Source organism: Hyperoodon ampullatus, assembly GCF_949752795.1.
Source record: "Hyperoodon ampullatus genome assembly, chromosome: 5".
Classification (NCBI taxonomy): Eukaryota; Metazoa; Chordata; class Mammalia; order Artiodactyla; family Ziphiidae; genus Hyperoodon; species Hyperoodon ampullatus.
In genome coordinates this window covers 78,505,777-78,527,335 of record NC_136918.1, presented here as the reverse complement: position 1 = coordinate 78,527,335, position 21,559 = coordinate 78,505,777, and the positions used below count along the sequence as shown (strand labels likewise).

The window sequence follows — 21,559 nt, the reverse complement described above, 5'->3', positions numbered from 1 at the left end:
GAAACTATCAGAAAAAGATCCAATGATCACTAATCATTTGAGTAATGCCAGTCAAAGAGAGCTAGATTACAGCCTCCTAATCTAGTAGGCTTATAGCCCCAACCACAGTTTCCTCTCTGAAACACACCTGTAACACTGATAAGAGTCTTCCAATTGCTTGCAGTTTTGTTATCTAGGGCAAGAAATTTCAAATAATGATACGACAGATTATTTAGGGTATGCTAAAAGGAAAACACAGTTCACCTAAAATGTAGCTTCTTTTGCTTACTAGGAAAATGAACTAGTAAAAGAGACATATGAAGTGAGTACAAAAGCAAACTTTCCTACAAGAAGAAAGGCTCAAAGTTCAACAGAGAGTCATCAGCATCTGAGACCATGTCAAAAAAATGAAAACTTTGAGGAAAAGCAACCTGTGAAGAATGAATAAGATCAGCATACATAGCTATCTATATCAAAGAGAAAAAGGTTTGCAGTGAGATTTTGATGCAAAAGAAATGGCGACAATAAACTGAGTAGATAAAGGATATATTAAAGAGTTATCAATGAAAAGAAATTAGAATAATAATTGCTAACAGAAGTCAAACTGCTGCTTGTCTAATGAGGTTTAGCCCCAGAGGTCTCCCAGAAAAAGAGAGATTTCCAGATGCCACTGAAATGAATAAAATGGAGAAGCAAAACAAAATAGAGTGACAATGATTAGGAGAATGGAGAATAAGTAAATAATAGCCAGAACATGAATGGAAGAAACTTGGAAATTAGGACTTCTCAACAAAAGAAGAATGTACCAGAGTTATGTTTATCACTAAGAAGTACATAACAATTATATCCGCTGAATGCAAAGAAGATTCAAGGTCTCTCTTGGTAAGAATGGAAATCGGAAAGTAGTTTTGCCATTACCGGGGAAAGAAGTAGATGAATAACTATAACCAGAGGGCCAGTGAAAACTCAAATCATATTCATGGATTAATGAGGCATTAAAACACATACACACACACACACACAAACACACACACGGCACTGATTACTGTGATGTTTACCTTGTAAAAACTTATCAAGCTCTATTTGTGCAATTTTCTATACCCATGTGTATATGTGTGACATGAGAAGGAGGCAGGAGGAGAGAGAGTGAGAGACAGAAACAGAGAGAGAGGCAGAGAGAGAGAGAGGCAGAGAAAAAGAGAGACTGAGAATTCCTCATGAGTATAGACCCCTATTAAAGTGTTGGAAGAAGCAACTTTCAAATGTGTTTAATATGTAAGTATGTTTTTAAAAAACTGGTTGTACTTTGAATGATGTAGTTTCTCTTTCACCGGGTATTGCAGTCTTTATTTTTTTGAGTGGGGTGAACATTTTTCCGTCTCAGGTCCCAGACTAGATTTTAACATGAAAGAGAGTTGTGAAATGGGAATGTCCAGAGTTGATACCAAAAACAATTGCATAAAGTTATAATAGAAATGGCCAGAAAAGGTAATTTAAGTAACCATGCAACTCAAGAAAAACTCAGCAACATGATGAAATGAAAAAAACTTAAGAAATGGTATCACCTGAAGTAGTACCCAAAATTATTATAATCTTTACTCCTCTTTGTTGTTTTAAACTACTATATTCTTAGTGTTCCAAGAATGGCATCATGCAAGGATGTAACAACCTGTCATGCAGCTGTGATTGCTTACAATTGTAATTCCACTATTATTTTTCACTGTCCAGAACTTTCTAAACAAGGCTACAACTGAAATCTGAAGGGCACGCTGAAGATTTTGGTATGTTCCCTCTTTCCTTTCTCAATCTCTACCTTCTGGTGCTCAGTTCCTTAAAATAAGGAAAATGAGAATCCAAAACTGAAGTACTTCTGACCTCCTATCAAGTTTCCCACTCCAGGTTGAAGTACGCCTGGTTCCCTTTCTCCATTTGGATCAGGACTCTGTTGCTGGCCACTTTGCCGGTTCCACTCTGGTTCCTAGCAAATGCCAGGCTCACCTGGAGAGCAAGTGAAAAGAGAGGCTCACATCAGAAAAATAAATCCAGATATCAAACTCTGCAGAGAACAGTGCCTGAGTCATCTGAGCAACCTTTTAAGATAGGTAGAGGGATCAATGAAGATGGGGAAAAAACATAGGAAGATGAAGGCTTAACTGCAGTTTACCACATTAAGCTTTTAGTGTGGACAAGAAAGGTAGAAATGGGAAAACTAAACCAATTTAATTCAAATTTAAAACTTTAAGAGGAGTATCTGTTTAATGACTGGAACTAGGAGGCAATTTACTTATTTCTAGCTATTTTTATAAGCTTCTATAAGAAGGTTTGGGAATACACCATCTCAGCACTGCAAAGGACAGTACAAAGATGTGGGACCTGGACTCAAAAAAACAAACCAAGTGGGCCCAGGGAATATACCATAAGGCAGACCAATCTCATGTCAAGGTTCTCATGTATGGCTGAGGCCTACATGTCACTGTGTTTGAGAATGCTGTTAGTTAAACGGCAGAGTCGGCTTCCAAAGTCCTAGATTCCACCCATATTCATCTCATTTGAGGGCAAGTGAGTATCTAGGTAGCACTGCCAAAAGCAGGCATTTTTATCTCCCTGGTTCGCAGTATCTCACTGATAAGGAAAGCCAGAAAGAAAGTGAAGAAACCCTTCACTAGGATTCACAGTTCTTTATGTATGGAATGAAGGGATTAAGTTTGTCCAGTGATTTATTATTGAGTTTATCTATCATGACTACATATTATTACTCTTTCTAGAAGAGAAATGGCAAACACCCCATTCCAAAGACACACTATTCAAATTTCTAATAAGCAGGTAGGAATATCATGGATAACTCACATCCTAGCGCTCTCCAAGAAGACAGAGGAAGGAATACCCTCCGATCTTCCCAGAGCATGTCTAATTATTTAACAATGAAGTCTCCTGGCTCTAAGGTCTCCATCAATATATTTGCTCCTCCTGCTTCTGGGGTAGTCAAGGTTACCCATTAGTCACACTGGAGAAAGAACACCGTATTGTGCTTAAATACACACAGAAGAAAAGCTGGGGATGATGACCTTTATATAATAAACAGGTTCGTTATCTCTAGAGTCTTTGGATCGCTAAAGTGAAAATCATGAGGTGGTCACTTCCAGAGGAATCATTTCTCAATCTTTCAGCCTAATTATTAGTTAGGCTGCACAAGGGTGGAATCTGAGAATTCTGATAGAAGCAAATTAGAGATTTCTGAAGGCTTTCATCTTCAGATGTGTTAAGATACAAACTCTAGGATTACAAAATCAAAAATGATGTAGAATTTACAAGTGTTAGCCAGGAGAGGGCACTGTCTGAGAGAATATACTGTGCTCTTTAGGGAATACTGGAGAAGGTGGGGATGGGGAAAGACCAAATTCTCTGACATTTTTCATTTTATGACTAGAAAGTTATACCATCTTCCTTTAACACATTAAGGAACTGGACCTCTGCAACCACCTACTAATAACTGCTAAGTCCAGGAGTAAATTTAACATCTCTGAATTACTCTCATTGTCAGAGACAGGATAGAAACATACTTCCACATGAACAAAATGATAATTTTCCCTACCTCCCTCTTCCTACAAAGCTTTTCAAATGATAAACTGCAGTAAGGCTCTTCATTTGGTCCCTCTGGTTCTCTTGACAGGTTGCTTAAGGGGCTCAGGCTCTGTTCTCTGCAGTATTGGTTGTCTGGATTTCCTTTTTTTCTGAGAAAAGTCCTCTTTCTTTGCTCTCTAGGTGAACCTGATTATTTTCCAGGTGTCTGGTGATCCTGGCCTTAGATGGGGACCAGAATTACAATCCAGGAAGCAGCCAACAAAAAAGAATCTTAATTCAAATGAACTTGGGGATTAGTAAATATGAAACTGGAGAAGAAAAACTGATGGGACACTGAAGTACTCTACCTTGTCTGGACTTCCTGTTTTTCCTCTGGAAGGAACTCATCACCGCAACAAAGACAGTAAAAGAGAGAGAAGGATGGGATGGGAGGAAAGGAGAGAAAATATCAAGACAAAGCATCAAGTCTTATGAATTATCAATAATGCTCTGGACAGCAAGGAACCTGGGGAGAGGAGCTGTTACCTATACTTATAAAGATGCCCCAGTCCTTATTACACCCTTAGAGTAAGGCAAAGGTAAACATGGGGGTGAAAGTTATCTTTATGATTAACTTGTTATTAGCAAATATTTACTTGGAAAAATAACCCCATTTTGTAATCTATGTAGGACCTAACCAATCTTCATAGTTGCAGAATCTTTCTAAAGGGCCTGAGCCACTCAAATTAGATCCTACAAGTGAGAATTTAGGAATCACAGGTATTTGTTAAAGAATAACTCAGAAATTGATTCAGTTGGTTACTCCAAGGAAGTCTAGCTACTGAATTACTTACTTTAAGCTCCAACTTTATTCAGGAACAATACAGTATCTTTAAATTTCTAGATAACTCCCAAGATGAGAGTCAGTTGATATAATTGGTTCTTTTTACTGTAAAAATTATCTAATCCAGAAGCTGTAGAATTTTCTCTTGGAACCCCTATACAACAGTACTAATACAGTAAATTAACATAGGAGAAAGCACACACATTCCCAACAAGGTTACATCCTTGTCAGCTCTTTTGGGGTGGGGCTGGGGGTGGAGGAGAAGGATTAATTAGTACCAGGTTTGGGGATCAGTGAGTCTCTGATCTAGCCCATGTTACACAGCCCTGAGAAACCCAACAAATACAATCTAAAAATCCTTCAGAACCAAATTTTACATGGTCCACACTTAGGTCCTTAAAATGGCTCCTCTACTGCAAACAATTCCCTACCAGGTAAGTATGATCCATAGTCATCATAAAATAAAAAGTAACAAGAATTTTAAAGAGTAAAACCAAGGGCCTGGATGTTAACAAAGCTATCAAAGCAGCTTGCAATGTGGTTGTCAGGAACATCAGTATCAAAAAATTAACCCTTCATGCAGATTAAAATAAGTAACAAATCTGTATACAAAATGTAACTTTGTAAAGGGAATTAAGATATGAGGCAAGAAATGAAAATGGTCCGCACCTGCAATGTACAATTCTCTTTTCGTTTGAGGAACTCCACAAACCTGGCCACTACTCCTGGTGTGCTGATGACTTCATCAATAGGAGGATTAGGTTCTGTCTCCCCATAAAAATAAAAGGAAAAAAGAAAAATAATCCTTTGATTTCAAGGCAAGGACTTTATAAAGCTCAAATTTACTTCATAATATCCCTCCCTCCATTTTTAGCATCTCTTTCATGTTGTAAATGTAAAACTGAGTTCAGTCACTTTGAGACTAGGGTAGCTTAAAAGATTTCATAATAAGGGAAGCCTTAACATGGACATATGATGGGCAGAATTCTTAAAAATTAAAATTACTGCCTCTACTATTTTAGAAAACTTAGAAAGTATGGGGAAAAACATCAAAAGACAACCACTGTTATTATTTTGGTATACTTCCTTCTAACCCTTTTTCTGTGTATGGGTTTTAAGTCTCTCTTTTTTATTTAACATAAATTGTCCGAGGAAACTGGATGAGATTCTGTGCTTGCAGGATCTAATTTTACTGCTGTAGTGATAAGTAGGAGTCAGCAGAAATTCACTAAGAATGACTTGCTAAATTAATCTCATTTTCATTTATGACAATTGAGTATCTTATAAACAAAGTCATTCAACAGAAACTTGTTGGGCAAATAGATAAGAAATGTCCTAAACAATTAGCATTGTAATTTCAGCAAGACATGTGACAAAGTTTTTGATGACATTCATGTAGCTACACAAGAAAAATGGCAGCTGGATTACAGTACTACTAGGGACTCTTCGCTAAGTCAATGGCCTGTACTGGGAAGAGATGACAAATGGTTCGATGTTAATTTGCAGCAAGCTCTAATGACATGTTCTTTGCCTGGTTCAACATTTTTATCAACCATTCATATAAACACAACAAATAAATTTGATGATGACAATAAAAATGACGTAGTTAACATGCTAGATTACAGAAACAACATATACAAAGAGTAACAATAAGCCAAAGACGGCAATAAAACAGGGATAAAGCAAAATTCAGCTTTTAGATTTTTTTAAAGCAATTTTTAAAAATCCACATGACTTCACAGACGAAACCTAAAAAGAGTCCAAAAAGAAAAGTACTAGGGAGTATAGACCGCTGAAAATGCAATGAAACATTACTATGCCATGACTACCAAAATAAACCAAAATAAATGATGCTAGCCTGGAGTACATTATTGGAATGTATAGTTTCAGGACAAGGAAGGCAATCTCCCACCACACCTTAGAGTAATAAGAATGCATCTAGAGTACTGTATTCTAATTATCACATTTTAAGAGGAATGGCTGGCAAACTAGAATACATGCAGGCAAGTAGCACAGTGTTGAAAGGCCTTGGAAAACCACATTATCTGAGAAACCCATCTCAGCATGCTGAAAAGAGATAAGACATTTTTAGAAGGGTGGGGAAGGTAATATGATAATGGCCTTCAGCTATTTTTAACAGGTTGTCATCCAAAAAGCAATTATTTTTTGCTCTGGTGGTAGGTTTTCTTTCCAGTTAACCTCAAGGGATATATTAATTTATCACTAATGACTCCAAACAACCATAACTTACTATGGGGGGGAGGGGGTGGTCAACTGTTTTAATGCTGATTTACTATCAACATTTTAATATGGCTCAGAGTTCCAGAGTTCTCACTTGCCCAGATAACAAGAAGTATCATATCCCATTCTACCCTAATTATACACACACACACACACCAAAAAGGTAGTTATCCTGTCCACCAATAAATCCATACTTAAATTTCAGCGATAAACTGCTAACATTAGAATCAACAATCACTACTCTTCCAAGTAATATTTTAAGTTTTTCTTAAAAAAGAGTGGATTTTCTCAATTTGAATTAACATGAAATATTGCTCTGTTCTTATCACTTTAAGATCTTTTATAAGATACCTCAGAAATGAAAATAATGCTGCCTTCTGGTCCTGGTAAGATCACACAAATAAAAAAGGAAATTCAAATATTAGCCATGGCTCATAATATACATATGTCTGTATGTATCCTTTTATTCTGTTGATAGAGATACTCCAAAGCAAGTTATCTGTAGTATGAAAAATAGATTATGAAAAGTAATACTTTGTAAATAAATTAAAAATATACTTAACATATTCAGAACTCACCTTTTGAAAGCAGTTTTCTGAATTTCTGCGTTGCTGAAAGCTGTTGCTCTGGGCTATTGGAAAATATCATTTCAATCATGTCAGAAGTAATAACACCACCCTGGAATCACAAACAAAAAACAAATATAATAAAATTTTAACTTAAGTTCAAAGGAAAACAAAGATAGTACAAATTGTGGCCAAGTTACTGAGTTAATTATATCTACAAGAGTTACACAACGGTAGGATAATCTTTGCATATATAAATGTATGAGATGATTAATAATGTGATGAAGCCAAAACTCTTTGTCTATCATTAGAAAGCTCACAACCGTGAGAAAGTAATGTTAGTAGTAAACACTAAGACAAGGCGTTTATTATTCTTCCTCTCCTGCTCATCACATGGCTGGCTGTTCCTTGTCATTCAGATTAAATGTTAAATTATAAAAGAAAGCTTTTCCTGACCTTCAAATCTAAAACAGCTACTCGATCTCTGTGATCACATCACTCTTATTTTAATCCTATGCCCAGGCCTTTTCAGTTATCAGTTATTCTTCTTAGTTATCTGTTTATTGCTTAGGTTCCCCCAGTATACTGTAACCTCCATGAAAGCCAAACACCCTGTCTATCTTACCACTATATCCCTGATGGGTGGCATACTATAGATGCTCAAAAAATATTTACTGAATGAGTATAGAGTAATCTTATATAAATCACAGATTCTAGCCACTGTCAAATTCAACAGCTGACTCTTAAGTTTATTTAAAATTTCTATTTTCTTGCTTTATTAAAACTTTTCAGTTTCCCACTAGTTTCTTGCTTTACTAGCGCTTTCCCATTTCCCACTACAAGCCATCCTCAGCATTAGTGGTTAAACTTTCTTCTCAGGATCATTTGTCACAATGAAATAAAGTTCTTATCATTTCATGAAGGGTAACAGTCAACAAGATAAACTGTGAAGAAAGTTGTACATGCAACATGGTTGGTAAGCAATACCTAACACTTAAGAATAACCCATGGGGAGAACGAAGCATTCTGCTCTTACAAGTCAGAAAAGTAACTACTTTGAAACTTGTAAGTCTGATTCCTGAATAAACAAAAGTACCTGTATGATTTTGCTATGATTATGTTTCCACATATATCTTTGTTTTCTTCCCTCTCTTATCCCCTTATCATATAACATAAGATGTATGGACTTTACATTCATAGTATTTAAATATTGCTAACTTCACATCAGAGTATTTAAGTTACAGGATATCCAAGAGAGAAGTAAATATCACCCAAGGACTTTTCCCCTTCTGGTGAAAAGGTTCGTGCATTTTCAGCTGCATGCAGGATAGCTATATCATGTTACAAGGAGGTATGACCTTGTCATTGTCTTTATCTGAGACTCAGTATGGTTTAAGAAGTTGGGTATGGATGCCACAATGACATCCTGGGACTGTAGACTGGGACAGTTAATTTTATGTGTCAACTTGGTTAGGTTATGGTACCCAGTTGTTTGGACAAACACCAATCTAGATGTTACTGTGAAAGTATTTTAGGTGTGATTAACATTTAAATCAGTACACCTGAGTGAAGCACATTATCCTCCAAAATGTGGGTAGGCTTCATTCAATCAGTTGAAGAGCAAAGACTGAAGTTTCTTGAAGAAGGAAATCAGCCTCAAAACTACAATATCGGGACTTCCCTGATGGTCCAATGGTTAAGAATCTGCCTTCCAATGCAGGGAATGCAGATTCAATCCCTGATCGGGGAACTAAGATCCCAAATGCTATGGGGCAACTAAGCCCGCACACTACAGCGAAGAAGAACCTGCGTGCCACAACGAAGACCCAGTGTGGCAAAAAAAAAAAAAAAAACCCTATAATATCAACTCTTACCTGAATTTCCAACCTACTGGCTTACCCTACAGATTTCAGCTCCAAAAATTGCATGAGCCAATTCCTTAAAATCAAACAATCAGTGGATCAATCTCTCTCTCTCTTCCTCTCCCCCCACCCCTAAATTGGTTCTGTTTCCTCTGTAGAACCCTGACTAATACAGTCCACAAAATACTTCATAATCATTTAACATCCACTTTAAAAAAAAAAAGAGAACTCTTCAACTTCCTGAAGAGTCTAGAAGAGTTCACCACAAAATAATAGTGTTGGCAATAACGTCTACATAGATTCCAAAGCAATTTAAACTGCTCTAATTCCAAAAGAAAGCTGGTCCATAAAAACTGGATATCTATGAAGTAAAAAAAGAGAAAAAAATCTATAAAATACTGTGAATATGCTACTATTTGCCAAAAAAAAGAGAGGGGTTTTTCTCAAAAGGAATAATAAGAATCTACTAACAGTGGTTGCCAGTGGGGAAAGAAATTGGGTGACTAAGACAGAAGGAGAAGATTTTTCTTTTTTTGAAAACCATGTATATATATGATCTATTAAAATATATACAATTGATCAAAATAAACTGGAAATCTAGACAGGTGTGATCCAAATAAATAAAGCATAATTTTTATCTGTTTATGCAACCTCAAGAAAGTTACAAAATGGGTTACAATAGAAAATTCCAATAGTTGTGATGTGGAATCAGTTTTTAAAATCATATGAATATGTCCAATTTTGTACTTGGAATGAGTAACAAATTGGGATTTCCTTTAAAGTATCGGTTATTATCAACTTTTAAGGAATAATTTTATAATTATCCTTTTAAGTTTTAATAGCTGAATTGATCTCACAATTAGTTAATTCTGTTTAACTGCATGTTATTCAAAATATAATAAACATTTTATGAACCATGAGTTTACAGATATAGTTTCCTTTTAAAAATGAAATGCCAGGGCTTCCCTGGTGGCGCAGTGGTTGAGAGTCCGCCTGCCGATGCAGGGGACACGGGTTCGTGCCCCGGTCTGGGAAGATCCCACGTGCCGCGGAGCGGTTGGGCCCGTGAGCCATGGCCGTTGAGCCTGCGCGTCCGGAGCCTGTGCTCCGCAATGGGAGAGGCCACAACAGTGAGAGGCCCGCATACAGAAAAAAAAAAAAAAAAAAAATGAAATGCCAAGTACTTTTTGTAGCCATCTAACCTTTTTTTGGTTTGGCTGCAACACACAACTTGCAGGCTCTCAGTTCCCCAACCAGGGATTGAACACGGGCCACTGCAGTGAAAGCCCAGAATCCTCATCACTAGGCCACCAGGGAACTCCCCTAACCTTTTTTTTATTAAACTCCAAAAAAGATCTAACCTCATATCTTCATCAGAAAAAGAGTAAAAAGAGGTTCTTTCATTATCCCACTTACTGGTGCCATCTCCATGTTATTAATCTGAGCCTCATGGAAGCCTCCATCTGACATAACTTCTTCTTCTGTTTCTTCTTCTGCTGTAGCAACATTTCTTCGCTTGAATAACTGAAAAATAAAAGTCTGTTACTAAAATAATTCTAACACAAGGTAGTTCAACATCCAAACACTAGGTACCCCACTTTTAAAAGGCAGTAAGGATGGAGCTTTTTGGAAATCATTTTTAAAATTCTAACATTTGTGCCACCTTCAACCTTTCCTGATGAGGAACTATTTCAGAATTCTCCAGTCTTATGATCTAATGCAATTAAGTATCACAACATACTATCACCAACCCTTGATGAGGTAAAACTTACTAAGAGAGGCCTGACACCACATGACATATTAAAAAAACACATAAGGTTGAAAAAGGAGCTGGGGCATGCTTGGTCATTTCCGTCTTCACTATTGAAGTAGGTGATAGGACAGTCTTACCAATACATCAGGGGAAATAGGATAAAAATATTGTTAGAATGACTTAATACCTCTCTCATAACCCATCAAGGCTTCCTGACCTTCCCAACCTGTCCAGCAACAAATGATGACAAATGACCTCTGCTTGAACACTACTTTTAAAGCACCCATTAACTTGTGCAGGCAAAGGAGAATAGTTCTCGCTAATGGCAACTCACTAAGATGCCTTCCGTTACATCCTAGGCAGTAAGTACACTTATTCATTAAGCCATGACAGAGTAATAATAACTTATCCTCTCACCCTATATGACTAAAAAAAGCAGACAAAATCCCTAAAATAATAGGTTTCAGACATCGGACAACAGACAACAGAGGCAGTGATCCTTCAGAAGAAAAGAAACAAGGTTAGTCCTACAATTGCCTCAGATTGCCTGGATGGAGTTTCTAGCCTGCAGCACAGGTAGGGTGAACCTAAGCAGGGTCTAGAGGCCCCCTCAAGTGAGGAGACAGCATTCAGAACTGATGAGGCCAAGACACCTAGAATCTACAAGGCAGAGTACTGAAGACAAGTGATCAACACAGACCTCCAAAAATCTGTGAAAGGTTCCCCCTTAAGTCTTTACTGGCTTAGTACTCACAAGCGCAGGTGTGTGATGAAAAAGGTCCAAAGGTGGAAAAGAAACCACCTTCAAGGAGCATGCAGAACAATTGTGAAGGTCACACAGGTCAAGTAATCATTCATGTTTCACCTAGCTGTTAATAGAAAAGACCTCCCAATATATGGGGCACTAAGGAGAATACTCAGAAGGGTATTGACTCAGTAGTGAGATAAACTAGTCCCAGATTAAAGACTGTTCTGGTCCAGCCCAATGAAACATAAAAGCAAACTGGTTTCAAGTAACTCAACTACATCCAATGATAAATTGAGAATTACACATATTAAAAGAATACAAAAAACTCCGACAAAGGAGGTAAAATTTACAATGCTCGGCATTCAATCAATAACTAATAAGCATGCAAAAGAAGTAAGAAAAGACCACCCACGGGGAAAAGAAAAAGCAATCATATCAATCAAAATCACCTATAAATGGAAAAAAATGGAAGAATTGGACAAGGAATTAAAATAGTTGTTATAAATATATTCCATGTATTCAAAAGTAGAAGAAAGTATAACCATGAGAAGGAGAGACAGGAACACATGAAAAAAAAAGGCAAATCAAACACCTAGATATAAAAAATACAATTTTTCAAATGAAAAGTATGCTGGAGATGATTAAGGTCAGATTAGATATTGTAGAAGAAAAGATTAGTGAATTTAAGGACATCACAAAATAAAAGGGATGGACAAAAGGCTGAGAAAATATGTACAAAACATAAGTCAGCTGTGGGACATCAAGTGGCCTACTACACACATGCATTGGAGCCCCAAGGATGGGGGTAGGGAAATATATTTGGAAAATTAATGGTCAAAACTTTTCCAAATCTGTGAAAAATACAAACCACAAATCCAAAATCTCAGAGAACTCCAGGAAGAAATATGAAGAAAACATGATAGGCCATTATATCAATGTTTAAAATCAGGGATAAAAAGATAAAATAAAAGATAAAGCAGCCAAAGGGAAAAAGACATCTTACATGCATGCAGGGAAACCAAAGGTAAGACTGACAGCAGACTTGCTGCTGGAAACAAAGCAAACCAGAGAGTGTGGATCAAACACAGTTAAAGTATCGCAAGCGACCGCTGGGATAGCCACTACAGAAGTTCCTCAAAAAACGAAAAAAGAATGAAATTCTGCCATTTGCAACAATGTGGATGGACCTAGAGAGTACTATGCTTAGTGAAATAAGTCAGACAGAAAAAGACAACAACAGATACTCTGTGTTATCACTTACATGTGAAATCTAAAACATAAAACAAACAAATGTAGATAACAAAGGAGAAACAGACTCACAGATATAGAGAACAAACTAGTGTTTATCAATAGGCAGATGGAAGGGGAGAGGGATGAGATAGGGGTATGGGATTAAGAGACACAAACTATCAATAGTATGTATAAATAAATAAGCAACAAGGATATATTGTACAGTACAGGGAAACATAGCCATCATTTTATAATAACTTTAAATGGAGTATAATCTATAAAAACATTGAATCACTATGTTGTACACCTGAAACTAATATAATATTGTAAATCAACCATAGTACAATTATAAAAAAAAGAAATCAAAAAAAAAGGGGAGAGAAACTGTTAAAAATGGAGGTAAAATACTTTTTTCAGTAATGCAAAAGCTGAAAGAATTCATCACCAACAAACCAGCTCTGTGAGGAAATGTTAAAGGATGTTCTTCAGACATAAGGAAAATGATACCAGATGAAATAAAGATCTAAAAAAGGAATGACAAACACACAGGAATTCCCTGGCAGTCCAGCGGTTGGGACTCTGTGTTTTCACTGCTGAGGGCATGGGTTCAATCCCTGGTTGGGGAACTAAGATCCCAAAAGCCGCAAGGCACAGCCAAAAAATAAAGTTTAAAAGAAAGAAAAAAAAAAGGAATGACAAACACCAGAAATCATTAAAAGGTAGCGAAATTGGACTTCCCTGGTGGCACAGTGGTTAAGAATCCACCCGTCAACGCAGGGGACACGGGTTCGAGCCCTGGTCCGGGAAGATCCCACATACCGTGGAGCAACTAAGCCCATGCGCCACAACTACTGAGCCTGCACTCTAGAGCCCACGAGCCACAACTACTGAGCCTGCATACCACAACTACTGAAGTCTGCGCACCTAGAGCCTGTGCTTCTCAACAAGAGAAGCCACCGCAGTGAGAAGCCTGCACATGGCAATGAAGAGCAGTCCCTGCTGGCCGCAACTAGAGAAAGGCCATGCGCGGCAACGAAGACCCAACGCAGCCATACATACATACATACGTATATACATACATACATACATAAATGGTAGTGAAATCTTTTAAAAACTTTTCTCATTAAAAAAATATTTTTAAAAGATAGTCGACCACTTAACATGAGGATGGTTACATTCAAAAAGACAATAACACGTGTTGGCATGGATGTGGAGAAACTGGAACCATCATTCATGGCTAGTGGGACTGTAAAACGGTGGCTTTCTAGAAAACAATTCGGCAGTTACTCAAAATATTACACACAGAGTTATCATATAGCCCAGAAACTCCACTCTTAATATATATTTTGGGGGTATATGCCCAAAAGAAATGAAAACATATGTCCACACAAAACTTGTACACGAATGTTCATAGCAGCATTATTCACAACAGTCAAAAAGTGAAAACAACCCAAATGTCCATCAACTGAATGAATAAACAAAAAGTGGTATATCCACACAATGGAACATTACTTGGTAATAATAGTGAATGAAGTACTGACACACGTTACAACATGAATGAACCTTGACAACACTGTGCTATGTGAAAGAAGCCAATCACAAAAGACCATATATTGTATGATTCTATTTATATGAAATGTCCAGAACAGGCAAATCTACTCAGACAGAAAGTAGACTGGGGGGAGGTAGGGAGAGATGGGAAATGGAGAATGACTGATAACAGGCAGGGATGAAAATGTTCACAAATTGATTGTGATAATGGTTGTACAACTCTGCAAATATACTAAAATCCATTGAACTGTAAACCTTAAATGGGTGAATTACATGGTAGGTGAATTATATCACAATAAAGCTGTCTAAAAAAAATAGACAATTTAAAACAAAAGTAATAACAGACTAGGGGTTTGAGAACACACATGTATAAGTAAAAACCATGAATCATGACATGGTATAGTATAAGTTGAAGGCAGACTATAAGTTAAAGATATAAACCCTAAAGCAAGCACAACACACACACACACATATATATCATATCTAATAAAGTACATGCAGCCTACATGAAACACAATATGAAGACACAAATATGTTAAAAGTAAAAAGGTAGAAAAAGACTGCTAATGCTAACCAACAATGCTAATTAACAATGTCAGTTAACAGAAAGTTGGAGTGGCTATATTAATACCAAGGTTTACTATCAGGAGTAAAGAAGATAATTTCATAATGATAAAGGGGTCAAGAAGACATAAGAATTCTCAACAGTTATTTACCTATTTAACCAGGAACAGAAGGGACCTCCTTGAATTCAAGGAAAGAAATATATCAAAAACCTAAAGCTAACATCACACTTAATGAAAGATTGATTATTTTTCACCTAAGATTAGGAATGAGACAGGTATGTACACTTTCACCATTTCTATTCAAGGTTTAAGGTGTCAGGAAGCTGTAAGGTGCTAGTCAGTGCAATCAGGCAGGTAAAGAAATAAAAGGCATCCAGATTGGAAAGGAAAAAGTAAAACTGTCTATCTATAGTCAACATGATTATCTATGTAGAAAACCCAACAGAACCTACAAAGAAGCTACTAGAAGTTATACGTGAGTTTAGCAAGGTTTAGAAAATTGATTATACAAAAATAAACTATTTCTAAACACTGACAATGAACAATTGAAAACTGAAATTAAGATACCATTTACAATAGCATCAAAAACTATGAAATAGGGAAAAATCTGAAAAAAAAATGTGCACCTATACACCAAAAACTACAAATCACTGGCAAATTAAAGACCTAAACAAATGGAGAGATACCATGCTTATAAGTCAGAAGACTCATTTGTTATCAATTCTCTCCAACCTGATCTATAGATAAAACACAATCACAACCAAATTCCCAGTAGGCTTTCATGTACAAATTGGCAAGCTGACTTAAAGTTCATGTAAAAATGCAAATGAGCTAGAAGAGGGCTAACACTACCTGATTTTAAGACTCATTAAAAGCTATAGTTAAAAAAAAAAAAAAGTAAAAACAAAAAAGCTGTAGTAATCAAGACAATGTGATATATAAGAGATAAACAAACAGACTAATGGAACAGAGTAGAAGTTCAGAAGCAGACCCACACAGATACAGTCAATTGAATGTATTGATAAAAGGTTCCAAGGCAATTCAGTGGGGAAAACAATCTTTTCAATAAATGGCACCTGAACTGGACAGCCATATGCAAAAAAAGGTCCATTTCGCCTAGCCTTACTTTGTACACAAAAATTAAATGTAAATGATCACAGACTTAAATTTAAGCCAGAACAATAAAACTTCTTAAAGAAAACATGATAAAATCTTAAGTGACCTTGGATTTGGCAAAGATTTGACATACAAAAGGACAATCTGTAAATGAAAAAAGAAACTGATAAATGGAACGCCACAAAAACTTTTGCTCTTCAAAGATCACTGCTGAAAATGAAAAGGCAAGCCACTGACTGGCAGAAAATATTTGCAAAACATGTATCTAACAAAGGACTTGTATCCAGAAGACAAACAACTCAATTTAAAAAGCAAGGAAAATATTTAAACAGAATTCACTAAAGTAGATATACAAATGGCAAATAAGCACATGAAAAGATGCTCCCAACCTCAGTCATTAAGAAAAAGTAAATTAGGGCTTCCCTGGTGGCGCAGTGGTTGAGAGTCCGCCTGCCGATGCAGGCGACACGGGTTCGTGCCCCGGTCCAGGAAGATCCCACATGCCGCGGAGCGGCTGGGCCTGTGAGCCATGGCCGCTGAGCCTGCGCGTCCAGAGCCTGTGCTCCACAACGGGAGAGGCCACAACAGTGAGAGGCCCACGTACCGCAAAAAAAAAAAAAAAAAAAAGAAAGGAAATGTAACCACAGTATACTATTCAGCTCAGCAGTGAATTCTTACATATTGTAATATAACTCTACAGTAGGAAGATACACAGGTAAGGGAAAGAGTGATTTAAGAGCTTAAATCCTCACCTACTATAACAGAACATCAATAGATAATATTTTAAATTGATAAAGACATATAGTAACATACACATATTACTCAGAAATGCAGCAGTATAAACCACGTTGAACAGCTGAGAGGTTGAAAGTGGTTTACTTGGGAATGAGACCAAGAACACTGCTGGTTTGGTTTCAAGTATTTTAGGACTATTTAATTTTTTCAACTATGTACATGTATTATTCAGAGAAAAATAGGTTGGTTTGTTTTCATCTGCTTCTTTGACCAGTTTTATTAAGAAATAATTGACAAACATCACTATATAAGTTTAAGGTATACAGCATGATGGTGTGATTTACGTATATTGTGAAGTGACTACCACAACAGGTTCAGCTAACATCCATCTTCTCATATAGATACAATAGAAAGAAAGAAAAAAAATTATTCATCTTTCCTATATATCATACACCAGTGTTAGCTACAGTCATGTTGTACATTACCTCCCTCATACTTATTTATCTTATAACTGGAAGTTTGTACCTTTGGACTACCTTCCTCCAACTCTACCTTCCCCAATCATCCACCTCTGATAACAAGTCTGATCTCTTTTTCTATGAGCTTGGGTATTATTGTTTTTTGTTTTTAGATTCCACATATAAGCATGTGTCTTTCTCTGTCTGGCTTATCTCACTCCACATAATGCCTTCAAAGTCCATCCTTGTTGTCTCAAAAAAATAGGTTTTACAAAAAATTTCAAAATTTGTTTGGAAAAACAAAAGACCCCGAATAGCCAAAGCAATCTTGAGAACGAAAAATGGAGCTGGAGGAATCAGGCTCCCTGACTTCAGACTATACTACAAAGCTACAGTAATCAAGACAGTGTGGTACTGGCACAAAAACAGAAAGATAGATCAATGGAACAGGATAGAAAGCCCAGAGATAAACCCACGCCCATATGGTCAACTTATCTTTGATAAAGGAGGCAGGAATGTACAGTGGAGAAAGGACAGCCTCTTCAATAAGTGGTGCTGGGAAAACTGGACAGGGACATGTAAAAGTATGAGATTAGATCATTCCCTAACACCATACACAAAAATAAGCTCAAAATGGATTAAAGACCTAAATGTAAGGCCAGAAACTATCAAACTCTTAGAGGAAAACATAGGCAGAACACTCTATGACATAAATCACAGCAAGATCCTTTTGGACCCACCTCCTAGAGAAATGGAAATAAAAACAAAGATAAACAAAGGGGACCTAATGAAACTTCAAAGCTTTTGCACAGCAAAGGAAACCATAAACAAGACCAAAAGACAACCCTCAGAATGGGAGAAAATATTTGCAAATGAAGCAACTGACAAAGGATTAATCTCCAAAATTTATAAACAGCTCATGCAGCTCAATAGCAAAAAAACAAACAACCCAATCCAAAAATGGGCAGAAGACTTAAATAGGCATTTCTCCAAAGAAGATATACAGACTGCCAACAAACACATGAAAGAAATCTCAACATCATTAATCATTAGAGAAATGCAAATCAAAACTACAATGAGATATCATCTCACACCAGTCAGAATGGCCATCATCAAGAAATCTAGAAACAATAAATGCTGGAGAGAGTGTGGAGAAAAGGGAACTCTCTTGCACTGCTGGTGGGAATGTGAATTGGTACAGCCACTATGGAGAACAGTATGGAGGTTCCTTAAAAAACTAAAAATAGAACTACCATATAACCCAGCAATCCCACTACTAGGCATGTACCCTGAGAAAACCATAATTCAAAAAGAGACATGTACCAAAATGTTCATTGCAGCTCTATTCACAATAGCCTGGAGATGGAAACAACCTAAGTGTCCATCATCGGATGAATGGATAAAGAAGATGTGGCACATATATACAATGGAATATTACTCAGCCATAAAAAGAAACGAAACTGAGCTATTTGTGATGAGGTGGATAGACCTAGAGTCTGTCATACAGAGTGAAGTTAAGTCAGAAAGAGAAAGACAAATACCATATGCTAACACATATATATGGAATTAAAAAAAAAATGTCATGAAGAACGTAGGGGTAAAACGGGAATAAAGACACAGACCTACTAGAGAATGGACTTGAGGATATGGGGAGGGGGAAGGGTAAGCTGTGACAAAGCAAAAGAGAGGCATGGACATATATACACTACCAAACGTAAGGTAGATAGATAGTGGGAAGCAGCCGCAGAGCACAGGGAGACCAGCTCGGTGCTTTGTGACCACCTGGAGGGGTGGGATGGGGAGGGTGGGAGGGAGGGAGATGCATGAGGGAAGGGATGTGGGAACAGATGTATATGCATGACTGATTCACTTTGTTATAAAGCAGAAACTAATAAAAAAAATAGGTTTTAAAAAAGACAAAAACGGCCAAAATAATCATGATTTGTACACCATGTACAAACTACATGTTGACTGAAATTGTAAACAAGTTATTCAGTGGGAAAAGTTGGCTGTCCACAAGTTTTATCAACTTGTTTACTTCACAAAATATTTCTTGTAACTAAAAACATCAATCAAGCCTCCATTCTTTATCACTATGGTTTTTACAAACTTTTTAGCATCATTATGTTACCTACACATATTGAGTTAGCAAGTCTGCTTAATTCAAAATATTTTAATAGTAAATGCAAATTTCATCTTTTTTTTTTTCTTGCGGTACGTGGGCCTCTCACCGTTGTGGCCTCTCCCTTTGTGGGTGTGCAGGCTCAGCGGCCATGGCCCACGGGCCCAGCCGCTCCACAGCATGTGGGATCTTCCTGGACCGGGGCACGAACCCATGTCCCCTGCAACGGCATGCGGACTCTCAACCACTGCACCACCAGGGAAGCCCCAAATTTCATCTTTTGTATAAACTTTTTTTTTTTTTTTTGCGGTATGCGGGCCTCTCACTGTTGTGGCCTCTCCCGTTGCGGAGCACAGGCTCCAGACGCGCAGGCTCAGCGGCCATGGCTCACGGGCCTAGCCGCTCCGCGGCACGTGGGATCCTCCCGGACTGGGGCACGAACCCGCGTCCCCTGCATCTGCAGGCGGACTCTCAACCACTGCGCCACCAGGGAAGCCCTCATCTTTTTATACATAAAAATTATAAAACTGGCTCAATCAGAATGACATCAACTAGTAAAATTTTTGCCAAAAAAATAAATTTTAGTTTGGTCTGCTGGTGTCAAATAAATAAAGGTCATTTATACAGTGCTGCCTAAATAACAAATATTAAGTGCTAGTCTGCTGAAAGGAAAGCACTAAAAGATGCAGTTATCTTTTGTGTACTTGGCAGCATCAATTCCTGTACTACCCTCGAATCTAGCTGCACAGCTGGCCTAAGCCTGTGACTTTTCCAGATAGATGACTAAGCAACTGTGGAAAGATAAACAGTACCTAAATGAATCTGTATATTACTGATGTTTACTATTTTACAAATTAGGTGTGAAACAAGTACTGCTGTGATATTAAGAAGCCTGATTTGCTTTACCAGTTCTCCTTACATAAGATGGCACATATGAAACAACAAAATTAAGATTTTAAATAGAGCAATATTCCAGAAACTTATCACAGAAACCTATTAAAGCCCTAGCACAGTTTCAGACTCATACAATGAAGATGACAGAACTTCAACTACAAATGTTTTTAGTCAGGTAAGTGGGGCCATACTTGCGACCTGACAGAGCATCTGCCTTCCGTCAACTGAATATGAAAAACTTATTTTTTGTTTATATAAATTTTACAATGAAGTCTAATAACATGAATTCCCTGTCACCAAGCAGAAACAGTATAAAATAAACACTGTTAATGGCAGACTGTCATTACTACATCTTCAAATGGCTTTATGCAAAATATAATGTATAGGCTAGTGGTTATATTCAGACCTATACTTGTGCTTGTGTGCGTACATACATGTATTCACATTTACATGTAAATATAAATATATAATAATGCTGTTGTAATACCTGAAATTTACCCCCAAAATAGAAGCTAAATAAAAGCTCATGCAAAGAAAAGGTTCCACTTCGAATAAGACAGAGATGAATAAAGATGCAACAAGAAACCAAGAGAAACTCATCCTTTTATGAATAAGTGATTGCTTTCCAAGACAGTAAAGCAGAATGTTAAGAACTCATAACTTAATTTGCTGCACTTAATATAAACTCTTTTACAATATTACAAACTCATTGCCCTCCCGCCAATAGTAATAACAATAAAGTGATTCAAACATCTACAGCCCAAACAAATAAAACACTGAGGTTGTAATGCACTCTTGGACTTCAAATAATTGGATTATCTAGTGCAGTGTTACTCAAAAGAACAGTGTATGTTGAATAATTCACTATAACTGTAAACTATTTATAACAAATTGCCTTATTTCTCAGGTATGAAGGATTCTGACTCATTCACTTGCCTTTTATGGAGCTTTCATAGTGTGGGGGTCAAATGGTCCTTCCAAGCTCAAGCCTTAGCAAAAAAAGTCACCTAAGTGTTCTGCCTTTAAATTTTCTTGCCAAAAGGGATGGACCACTTGTCCCAAGCGTTTTTAGAGAAAGGTAAAGTGAAGGTGAGTCTCAGATTCCCCTGTAGACATTCTCAGGTTAAAAATGATCAAAAATCCTTGTCCTAAATGTCCTTATGAATAATACAAAATTCAGGGGTGAAAAGACTTATTCCTTGAAATTTTGTTTAAAATACTACCTAATAAAGAAACATAAAGATAGAAAGACACAAAGCCAAGTACAGCAAACTGTTGATAATTACTGAACCCAAAGGGTGGGTTGATGAGGTTCATTATCCATTCTTTATTT

At 37.0% G+C, this 21,559-nt stretch overlaps 1 protein-coding gene across 1 annotated transcript in view; it reads right to left on the bottom strand.

The window, feature by feature from the left end:
- The window catches only part of KPNA1 (karyopherin subunit alpha 1), a 69,395-nt gene that overhangs the window by 20,111 nt on the left and 27,725 nt on the right, over nucleotides 1-21,559 (bottom strand). The window contains exons 3-5 of the mRNA XM_079704672.1: nucleotides 10,470-10,577; nucleotides 7,204-7,303; nucleotides 5,054-5,148 (exon numbers count right to left, since the gene is read on the bottom strand). Of these exons, the coding sequence (XP_079560798.1) occupies nucleotides 5,054-5,148; nucleotides 7,204-7,303; nucleotides 10,470-10,577 (303 nt within the window). The remainder of the gene's footprint in view (nucleotides 1-5,053; nucleotides 5,149-7,203; nucleotides 7,304-10,469; nucleotides 10,578-21,559) is intronic.